General features: G+C 37.1%; 1 protein-coding gene across 1 annotated transcript in view; it reads left to right on the top strand.

The window, feature by feature from the left end:
- The window catches only part of LOC129576589 (protein Atossa), a 27,478-nt gene that overhangs the window by 10,330 nt on the left and 5,085 nt on the right, over window positions 1–12,063 (top strand). The window contains exons 2-8 of the mRNA XM_055461857.1: window positions 8,761–8,977; window positions 9,269–9,631; window positions 9,768–10,117; window positions 10,226–10,362; window positions 10,506–11,192; window positions 11,324–11,590; window positions 11,693–12,063. The exon at window positions 11,693–12,063 is cut by the window's right edge and continues 1,377 nt beyond it. Coding sequence (XP_055317832.1) covers window positions 8,761–8,977; window positions 9,269–9,631; window positions 9,768–10,117; window positions 10,226–10,362; window positions 10,506–11,192; window positions 11,324–11,590; window positions 11,693–12,063 — 2,392 coding nt within the window. The remainder of the gene's footprint in view (window positions 1–8,760; window positions 8,978–9,268; window positions 9,632–9,767; window positions 10,118–10,225; window positions 10,363–10,505; window positions 11,193–11,323; window positions 11,591–11,692) is intronic.

Here is a 12,063-nt window from a genome sequence, read left to right as displayed (position 1 = left end):
CTCTCTCTCTCTCTCTCTCTCTCTCTCTCTCTCTCTCTCTCTCTCTCCATACACATAGGAACATCTGCTTAAAATATGAAACTCGGTTTTCTTCGAAAAAATTAACGAACAAGAAAACAACAGCAAAATAGAAACTCACTTCAGCTATTTGGTTTCATTTTGTGTGAGATATTCACGTTTTTTTTGTTGCAATCTGTAACATTTTTATAGCTCATCAGTTGATCAGAGTGTGATTGAATAAAATGTTATGAAAAATGTACAAGAGAATCGGTTCAGACCGATACTATTTCTGTAGCCAAGATTTTATTAGCTCTAACTCTGTCACACGTTCACACATACAATGGTCAATTGAACAGTTCGAAGGAAATGGTGTGAAAATCGTTTTTTCCCCGATTGCACATAGTCATATTCATTGCAGGAGACACACTAAATTTAAGTCTCGGTGCAAACGAACCAAAACCCAAAGCCCAAAGTCCAATATCTCTCGATAAAAATGTACACACCGATGTGACACACTTTGAATAGTGTGTTATTTTCCGGCTCTTACATTCCTACTCAAGTATATATGTGTGTGCCCCAAAAAAAAAGAAGAAGCTCTTTCTAATTTATTTTATTGCCTTTTTCTCCTCCAAAAGCCGACAAAACATGTTCACATCACCATAAAATTTATTAATGATTGTTCCATGGGGCACCACAATGCATACACTTTTTGGACTGTGTTTGTGTGTGTATGTGCATATATGTATTTTCTGCTTTGCGAAAGCAACTTAATTTTGTTTACCGTTCGGTTTTTAACTCATCTCAAGCACATATGTTATCGCATATGTTATCAACGTCGTGGTTACATTTGCCAATAAATGTCACGATAACATAAAAAAAAATTAAATAAAAATATATCCGATTGCATACAGTGAGCGTTACCTGCAAACCTGCCCATTATTTAGATTCAACTTTTTTCTTTCCATTTTACATGCAAATATGACAATGAAAATACGTGTCACAATTTTTTCTCTTCTAATTCATTTTGCATGCTGTTTATTTTGAAAAAGAAAAAGAACAAGCAGAGAGAGAGAGAGAGCGAGAGAGAGAAAGAGAGAGAAAGAGAGAGAGAGAGGAAAACCGAACAAAACAGATATATTTTGCCATCGAAATTATTGTTATTTTATGTGCCGCTTGGAATATATGTGAAGAGCACAAAAGATTTATTACGCATGTACTTGTACATAGCGAATCGATCATATGTATGCTTGAGTGTTTCGTGTCATTAAAAACCAGTGGCTCAAAACATCAGCCAGCCTAAAGTCATTTGAAATGCTGTGATTTTGTTGGTGCCGTCACTGCTGCTGCCGCTCTGCTGCTGCCGCTCTGCTGCTGAAAATTCATTTGCTTTTGTTTGAGTTTCAATAAAACGAACTAACTAAAGCATATTATATATATATTCACAGCACCAAACGCCAAATAGTATGCGTTATATAAGGTTTTGCTCTAGTCAGAGAAAAAAAAATCAACATATATACAAATCTATATAGAAGAAGAGCCCAAGGAAAAAAAAAGACGACGACAACGAGAAATATAACGAATGTAAACAAACACAAGTAAAAACAACAACAATGCCTCACACGCGACGTATATTGCCTATTTTTGGACAATCAGCTGTTCATTATGTACGAAAGGCAAAGTGCCATTGCTGTACGTGTGCCTGTGGAATTAACGCTCTCGGGAGAGCGAATCGGTTTTTGTGTGTTTGTGTGTTTCTTTACACTGTGAAAACGGTCACAGGCTTGCTATCCTCTTTCTTTGCTCGTCATTTGACACGAACGTTGTATGAGACAAACGATGGATTGAAATGCTGTTGACAGCTGACTTTTTGTTTTTTCTTCTCTTCTCTTCTCTTCTATTCTTTCTATCCCAATGTATATCCACACACAAGCTGACACTTGAATACACGAACACATTCACTCACATATACACATGAACCCAAAGCTTCAAACACACTACTCACGACATGGTTTATATAATGTAGTCGAGCGTTACACGCTACGTTCATGTTATACATGTATTCCGTTTTATTTGATTGTCTCTCGCTCGCACGAAGTGCGTTTCATTTACTGCTGTGCCAAATTGAGAGACAGAGGAAAAAGGATGCAGTGCATTCGCTTGCGACAACATAAACCACAAGCAAAGCTCCCATGCAGCAGCAGCAGCAGCACCAGCAGCAATTTTCCATCTGTGCTCAATTGTTCACATATTCTTGTGTGCTCATACTTGTGCTCGCACTGATACCTATACCGATTATTACGTTGTTTGGATTTCATGCGATTTTGTACTTGATTTCTATATGTAGTTTTAACTACAGCATACAGATATTTTCGCTCGTTTGTTACTTCTTTCGAAAAACTCACGTTTAAATAGAGTCTCTTCATATGATTTTTTTTGTTCGTTCGTTTCGTTGGTCGTGTACAAATGATTTTTACAACAAATAGTCAAATTTATAAAACAGTGAATGTTGCTTCACTGTTTCTTTTTTTTCCCTTCTCTCCGTCTCCCTCTCACTCGCTCGCACTCTTGCTCTCTTTTGTCTTTTTTATGTGTACAATTTACTCATGTTATTTTTTTTTACTGTTTATTTCCAACAATCACTTTCATTATGTTGGTTAATGTTTTGAATTTGCCATGCTATGCCACTGCAAATATTTATACGTGTTTTTTTTCTTTCTGTCTCTCGTATGAAAAATTTTTGTATTTTGGTGGAATATATTCAGCTGGTATGGTTGAAATGGAAAACCAGAGCTTAGCTAATGCCATACGGTATGTTTTCGATCTGAAATAGCCCCATTGTAAATTTTTCTCATTGATTAGCTATTGCATAAGCTATTATTTGGTGTATTTCAAATATTATTGAATTATATTTAGTCAGCTGCGCAAAATAAATAAATTTTTATTTGTGATTTGTTGCTTTGCCACGTGCATATGATGCTCTTATGTTTCAAATGAAATTCACTTGTTCGAATGAACGAAAGAAAGAAAAGAAAAACATCAAGTAGTCTCTCAATTTGTTTTGATCGAGAAGCGCAAAGAAAATGAAAAACGAACGAAAAGTACAAAACAATGACGGCAAGCAGATAACAGGGGAGCTTTTGGCTGTCGACGGAAAAAAGGCATTGCAATTTGTATTGTTTGTACTTGGCACTTTTTCGGTATTTTAATTCGGTGCGCATTTGATTTGTTTTCTCTATTTTGGTCGATATTTTCTGAAGGGCCGCAATTGTGAATCATGTTTTGGTAATTGTTTGGAGCTGAAATCGTTGTGTGACAGCTCAATGAATTTTCCAACGCAAAATATGACATCATCTGGAAAACGGAATTATGAGTCGTAGGCCGTTGAAAATGTACGTGTTGAGCGGAAAATTTTTCATTATTGTCGGCTTACCCCCCCCCCCCTCCCCATAAATGGACGTATTTCCGTTTGACTCATTGCACCGATGTTTATGCAATCATGGGAGGAACATTCACAGAAAAACAGCTCGAGAATATTGGAATTCGCAGGAAGAATATAATTTCGATTCGAATAAACGAGTTTTTTCTTCAAGTAATTCGGCCGAATGTTGAATGTGTGTGCGACAAGCAAATATCAGCCCGTTTCGATTAGCTTGATTAATGGCTATTTTGATTACATCGCTATACATGGAATATTCCAACTCATTCTCGTTTCCAACCCGATTTCTCACTAATAATTCTTGCGAAAAATCATCGCCGACAAATAAACGTTAATTATTCACATGAAACAAGCATTAATAGCGCAAACGTGTGCGGGTGTGCGCGTCCGAGTCACATTTGACCGTTTTGTAGTGAGAAGCGCTCAGAATAATATTCAATACAATTCCAAAATGCTTATTATATTTCATGCTATAATTGATCGTAAGTCAAACGATTGCACTAATATATATTAAGTGTGTGTTTCGTTGTGTAGTTTTTTTTTTCTTTTTCATTATTGAGTGCGACTTTGAATGTGGCTCAGCATATAGCATTTTAAAAGTGAATGCATTTATTTTTTATATGCGTCTTTTTTTTTCGTCATCATATATCGTAAGCGAATAATTGAGTCAAGCAGCAGCAGCGAAAAATGAAAAGAGTTTATGTGGCTCGCAGCATTTCCATTTCTTATGTAACTAGTTCAATTTCACAAAGGCCAGGTTTTAAGAGCATATTGGAATGTAGGAATTATGTTAGTTTCACCCAGTGAAAGTTGTTGAAAATTGTGAAATCTCTCTCGAGCTATAAAAGTAGAGATTCAATTTTGCGCTAATGTCAAGTGAAGTAGAGCGATTTGTACGTTCTAAGATTGAATGCGATTTATGAAAGAGGCAGAAAAAAAATAACTAATAACAGTAGCAACAGTAGTAACGTCAAACTTAATGTCTTCACTACTAATCTAATGTGTACGATTCAAGTAAATGTAGGCACCTGCAAAATGTCAAACACAATTTCTTGCCACGTAGGAGCTGAACCCATATAAGTTCAGAAAACTATTTTTGGAAGAATTTCAGCATGAATGAAAAGAGAAAAAAATTAGAAATAAAATCAGTTGAGACTCAAGCATGAAAAAAAAATAAATAGAGAAGAAAAAAACAAATCGAAAGGAAAAGCGGAATTTTCGGAGTCCCAACATATTGAACTTATTGTTTGCCTGACATAACCATTTGGAACAAAAAAAGTGCTGTGGATCTATTTTGATTAGTGTTAAGAAAGAAAAATGAAAAACTGCTGCTCAACACAAGTCGCTTCCGATTCAAATGAGAAACTCACACAAATGCTAGAGTTCATATGGGAAGTGTGCTTGAGATGGTCGCTCCATCCATTTTCACATCTCTCTCTCTCTCTCTCTCTCTCTCACACACACACACACACATTCTCTCGAATCATTCGCTCATAAATTTAAGCGAATGGCGAAATGTGTCTTGGAAATCGTGCCAAGCGTTCATTTATTTATTGTTCTCCAACAATATCCCTGCTAAAATGTTCGGAAAATATATTTGAGCACAAAATTTAGCTTTTCGTTAGCTGCTGTTGTTATTGGTGTTATTCGGAATCGGCCACGGCAAACATGCCGCTGGTCCGTTCAAACATCGCGGATCTATGCTCATGTGAAATTCAAGCTCTCTCGCGCGCTGTGGAAACGAGTATTGTTGGCACCAATGCGGTTATTTTTTTTTTCGTGTATGCGAGCCGTGAATACATGGATCATGACATACATTGCACGAGTTTGCATGTGCACAATTTCTATAATGTCATATGCATATCTACTGTTTCAAAACCTCGAATGAAAGGATGCAATCTATTGATTTATTTGCCATGTGCATTTTGACATATTTTTTTGAAAGTTTCTTCTTTTGCCACATGCAATTATCGCCTGCATTTTATCAAATAAATTTGACGCGAACAAATGATGAGCATGTTCATTTGATGAGCATGTTTATTTTGTTTTTGGCAATGACTCACACGCTCATTCTAATAAGATAACAGTACCTACGAAACATGCGTTGTCAAGTCGTTAGCTTTGTGTGATGTTAGAATGATTGCGTATGCGTTTTTCGTGTTTCGTGCCGTTTCAATTCGTTCGTCACATTTGAATGATTGTGATATTGGGCGTGATTGAGTGTGTAGGAAATGGCTGAATAAATCACGAATTTCGATTTCGAAAAAAGATTCATTCGAAATTGTCGACTAGGCTGTAAACAAAACAAAATTGAAAGAAAAAAAAAACACACGGCTATACCAAACCACAAAACAGTTAATTATTTATATTCGAGCGTGAAATTTTTCGCTTAATTGGCATCGAATTGAGGAAAAAATCTATTCAACAAAACATTACATCACGCTCAGCTGTCATGGTCATCATGGGGAGATAGATATGCTTGCTCTTATCGCTCTCGCCAATCTGAACGGATGTTGAAATTATGTTGAAAGTAAATTGATTTGTTTTGCGTTTCGGCACTTTGTGGATGCGATTTTGATCGAAATCGAACAAAAAAAAAACAACCGAGTGAAAATATTCGCACAATGTCATCAATTTTCACTTGAATGCACTTTGTTGAGTGCTGCAATATCGGCTAATTTATTTATATACATGTATATGCTTCATGTCAATTTGAATTGGTTGTGCTTTTATTCTTTCTGTATTTTGCACATTCGCTTTTTCAAAAGTCAATGGAACAAGGAACACATTTCAAAGCATCGTCGCAAGTCAAAAAGTGACGCACAACATTTATATAAAATGCTATTTTTAATGGAAAAGAAATCGAAAATAGAGAGAAATGAATCGGCATTAAGTGATCGAGTCGGCGTTTGTATGCAGTACATAAAGTGCACGCCGTTATGAGCATACGAACATGAAAAGTCGGCAGAATTTGGTGTGTGTGTGTTTGCAGAACAACGCCAAAAAATTTAATTGAGCCAACAGCGAATCGAGTGTAGCACAAATCAATGTCAGCTCAAATTAAAAGCGGTTACTTGTGGCGCGTTCGCTACAACGAAATGTTAATTCGAATAGGTCATGCACTGTATTCACTCACCCACACACTTAATACCTTTGCCTAGTTTTTATTTCTTCTGCTCGTTTCTTTTTTGTTCATGTTGCTTTGACTGTGCTGCATGTGTCTCTCACTCAGGCACAAAAAATCACATATGATCTATACTTAGAATGCAATGTACTGTTGCATTAAACAACAAGAAAAGAGCAATTTTGCAGCACGTTTTTAGCCTACATTTAGGTTGTGCCGTGCAATGTTTGTGCTTCATAAATCATAGCACATCGCGCAAAATGGTTACGTAGAATCAATGCCTCTTTTGCTTCACCCGCTACACCTCACCGAATCATTCTCTATGTGTTTGTGTGTGTTCGTGTGCACCGAAGTTTCGATATACAGTATGCACACCACATTATTTTTGCTTCTTTAAGCTGAAAGCCGCAAAACACAAAATCGAATAATTAAACGTCATATAGCCGAGCCGAGTGTTAAATAAAATAACAATATAAAACAAATTTGTGGGGATTCAAATGGCATTGTAGCGAGAGAGAGAGAGAGAGAGAGAAGCAACAACAAATCGACTAACAGTAGTCGGAGACTTTAAGGCGAAATTAACGAAACTTGAGAGTGTTGTGCTTTTTGCTGTTGCTGTTGCTGTTATTAATTGAACAGTTTAGAATTGGAATCGAGCGAGCAAGAGAGAGAGAGAGAGAGAGAGAGAGAGAGAGAGAACAAGAAGAAGAAGAAAGAGTGATACACCAAGTAGACGGAAAAACTAAGTAAATTTGAAATGAACAAAAAATAAAATCAAAAACCAATCGCATCGCACAATTGGGTTTAATTAGCTCACATTCCGACACTGCTGCTGATTGCATGCACATTGAGGAAGGTCACTTATAATGCCATTTGGACAGAAATGAACAGAAAAAATGCATATAACGAGACGTAAATTCTTGCAGATTTTTATACCATTGTGCTTTCAAGCAGTAGTGGAGAAATTACGTACTCAAATATACACTGTACTTCAGTACAATTGATTGGTAAATAATCATGGCGGCTCCATACTATTGCAAAAAACACAAATGGTATAAAGCCTTCACACGTTCTTTCAACAAAAGCATCGGAATTTTCTCATTGGCCCCATTCAAATGTGAATTCGATTTGAAAATTATTACAATAGACACGACTCACTCTTTATTTCTTTCATATGAAATAGAATTTTCTTACATCTTGCACTGAAACTTAAAAAATTGTCACAGTCGAATGAAACTTAACCCTCTAATGCATACAACCGCCTCTAGACGGGCAACATTTGAACGCCTGTAGAACGTTAACCGTACATCGGATCACATTGCTTCAAAAAGAATTTTTATTCGTCAATGTTCTTTCTTTATTTTTGTCTTTAGCAATATTTGCCTATGTAGTGTGATTGTAAAGTTATAAACAAAAATGTGTGCAAAAACAAAAATTTGACAAAATAAATTATTCGAACTCAAAATTAGACACATTTTTGACACTTTTAAACAATGGATTTGATTGTTCTATGATTTATGTCAATCACATTTTCTGACTAAACCATGAGGAATCCAGGATTATGAATATTTTTTTTATTATCTATGGCCAAAAATCAACCGAGTACCAGCCCTGGGAAAAATTAATGCATTAGAGGGTTAAACTATATAATCTAAGTTACATTCACATTCATAACGAAATCACCACAGTCGATAGTGGTATCTGTTGACACTAACTAATGATAACGGCTTTGCATTTTTATGGCTATTTCGAATGAGTTTTGGTTTGTTGTTGGTTTTTTGGAAATAAAATCCTCCATACAGCATGCGGTTAACCGGTTTGATAAAAGTAGCATTGGATAAAGAAAAGGCCAAATGTATTCAAAGCAGGGTTTTTCAATTACACTTGACGATAAGGCCTTAAACCATCAGTCAAACGCTGTGCCATTCAAACGTAAACAAAATAACTGCATTCATTATCGGTGTAACGATAGGACAACTGATAATTGGTCAAAGTGTCAAACACTGAACAGCAACAAAACACACAATAATTCATGGCACGATTGAGAAAAAGAATATGAAAGAAACAAAAACTCACATTTAAAATTGATTTCTTAATCGAACATTTTTCATTATCAACGCAATTTCATAAGCAATGATTCAATTTTAAATTCACACTGTTTTTTTCTACTTCTTCTTCTGCCGTCTTTTTTTATTTTTAGATGCATAGTGGCAGCTCATTAACTCCAGAAAATCCGGCCCTTTCCATTTCAATCGGCATCTCGGCGCTTATAATCGAAGGAAGACCATTATACGATGATGAGTACACCATTGACACCGTTGATGGCCATCAACGGCGTCCGATTGACAATAGTTTCATATCATTAAAGCTAAAATGCTTTCGATCACCACAGCCAGAATCTCCACAACGTCTATTGGGTGAGTTAATTGTTAATTGCTGTAGAATTAGAAGCGACGACGAAGAAAAATAAAGACACACACACACACACACACACACTCACGAACATATACTATATATGCACTTATGAACAAGAGTGTAATTAGAAATTAACATGTTATTATTTTCTTCTCTCCATGTGAATTCCGAATGAACGTCATTCGTTTAATATGCAAGAATGTTGTTCAGCAAACCATTCAATTCTAATGAAAATAAGCTCATTGTGTTGATGCTGTTATTGTGTTTTATTTTTCGTCATTTTCAAAATTCAGGTACAAAATTTGATTTACACTCAGCAAAAACACCAGATCGTAAACCATCGTCAGTAGGCATAACCGATACGCCGTCTGGATCTTCAGCATTTGCATCAAAAACTGATTCAACCGAACATTTGGAGCGATTGCGTCAAAAATTGCATCAGCTACGTTCGTTGCCAAGCACGAGCTGCGATTTTGCTGAACAAAGCATTGCCGTTTCAATTGAATCACCGCCGCCTGCAACGACATCCAGCGAAAAAGACCTTGATCAGGATGAACTATTGGATATTATCTACGAACGTCGTTCATCTGCTTCGGCCACTGCCACCGTCACGTCAAAGGAGAAACCAAAAAAACCGCTCGAACTACAGTTTTTAGGTATGCTTGATGAAACAATGCAACGACGAAGTCTTGTGTGCTTTTTTGTGTGTTTGTGTAGAAAATGATATCAATTTCTCTCTCTCTCTCTCTCTCTCTCTCTCTCTCTTCCTATCTGTCTGTCTCTCATTTCTAGCATCGAGATCAACATCACTGCAACGAACACCACGTTCGCTCAATGAACACAATGGTCTATTGCAAACGGTCACCTCTTGGACGACCAATAAATTTTCGCCCACTAAATTCAGCACACCATCAACCGCATCTTCATCCCAGTTGATGTCGTCGGGTTCGTCGTCCATTTTGTCACCGACCACAACCGCTTTCCTCTGCGATACCAAACAAAAGCATGATAAACGCGGCGGAAAGGTGCTTGGACCACATTGTACCCAATTCTTATCGAAAATTGGCTTATTAAAAAGTGGACAGTGGACCGATTACTCGATTGAGGTTGACGACCATCAATGTTTTAAAAGCAATGAAACGGTATGTAACAAACAAACCAACATTATTCGATGATCACCATAAACTATACACAACGAAAACATATTCTAATTTATGCTGAATTTTCATTCGTTTTTCATGCCGTCACAGTGTTATCGTTGGCAACAATGCTACAAACAAATTGTACCAATATTTTCTCGATGCGAACCAATCTGTATCGAAGTATATTTAGGACCAGAACATCATGTGATTCTTTTGGAACAGTGGATTATCCAGCAAAATCAAGAGTAAGTTTCCGGAATGCTTTGAGAACAAGAACAAAGGAATCCGTTTGAATGGATTGAAGAATTCAAAGTGTTTTGTGTGGTTAGAAGTGAAATGTTTGTGAATAAAATGTATGTGTTTTCCCTTTTGGTTTTTGTCATTTTAGCCCGGGTCGATTTTCAATGACTATTCAATCGCTATGCACTGCCATTAGGAGTCAATTACATTTCTCTCAAATTACTGCTTGGTCCGATCTGTTGAAAGCTTCATCGCCACTCGATCCAGAGCTCAAGTCAAATCCACGCATCAAATCTTCATTGAAAATGCCTTTCAAACCGAAATTGGATATTTTGTATCGCGTTCGACCGTATTCGGATGCAACGCCCGCATGTTTCACCGCCACACCGATTGTGCACAATTTCCCCGAAACAATGATATCCGATCACTTGTCAATTAATGTATCGTTAAAAAGTTTACCACGCATGAAATCCATACCGAAACTAAATGATTCAACGGACATTTTGTGCCGAGAGCTGGTGAGCGAAAGTCCAATTACACCGCCTTTAATCGCTGACGATCTACCAGAGTTCGATTGTCATGAAAAGGGTAAGCATCGTTGTGCATTCGATGAGGAATCACCAACCGACGATGCCATATCGCATCGAGACAAACAGCTGATGAAATACAAAAAACGCATTATGCGCCGTGACAAGAAAAAACGCAACGATGGATTGATGGTCAGCCAACAATCGGCCGAGAGCGGCGCCGGCAGTGGCAGCGTCATCGGCAGCAGCTGTTCAATTAACCGAAGTGATGCAAAACATTTGCAAAAACTATCCATGACACATTTCAGGTAAGATTTTCGACAATTTCTTTGGATCATTTGGAGTATTTGCTCGGTTTTGGGATTCTTCTTTGGATAATCAAATCTTGATCATTGTCAAAACTAACAATTTTTCTTCAATTTCCCAATCATGCACACAGCCCACTTGATCAACACACAATAAACCCGAACAAACCACCATTGTATTCAAGTATGAGCGTCGATGAATCAGAGCCAACACTGAACGACAGCAGCAGCAACAACAACAGCAGCTGTAGTGATTTAGCAACGAATAGTAGCGCGACCACGTCTTATGCATTCAATCAAACGATGCACACATTTGGTATGGCTCAAAATACGATGACGTTCACTAAGTCAACACAAACAACTGCCATTGAAATGACATCAGTTGGAACACAAACTGATGAGTAAGTTGAAATCGAATAATGTTTTGTTTTTTTCTCTCTTTCTCACTCTCTCGAGTACAATGACCCAACAAAATCTTATATTGAACGTAATTTATTTTACAGAAATCAACATTATAACGCGCAATCAAACCAAACCTGTAACGGCCAAATTGTATTCCATAATTGCGATTTCTGTGGCATTGAGATGCAATATTTCTGTTGGAATTGTGATAAACGAATGTTTATGGAAACAGCTGATTCGCAAGACAATCTCGGCAAGGGTGATCTGTTACTGAAAGCAATACAAAGAACGCCATCAGTAAAACAGGCCAATCCAAAAATCGCATCGGCACGAACAAGCATTGTCAATCACAACAATAACAACTACAATGAATCCGAGATGAAGAACGATGAATGTAGCAGCAGCAGCAGCAGCAGAAGCAGCAGCAACAACAACAACAACAACAACAACAACAACAACAACAACAACAACA

Source organism: Sitodiplosis mosellana, unplaced genomic scaffold (genome assembly GCF_009176505.1).
Source record: "Sitodiplosis mosellana isolate CC-2019 unplaced genomic scaffold, AAFC_SMos_1.0 Smas_scaffold_6191, whole genome shotgun sequence".
In the NCBI taxonomy this organism is placed as follows: domain Eukaryota; kingdom Metazoa; phylum Arthropoda; class Insecta; order Diptera; family Cecidomyiidae; genus Sitodiplosis; species Sitodiplosis mosellana.
The sequence above is the reverse complement of the archived record's forward strand: the minus strand, read 5'-3'. Positions and strand labels throughout refer to the sequence as shown.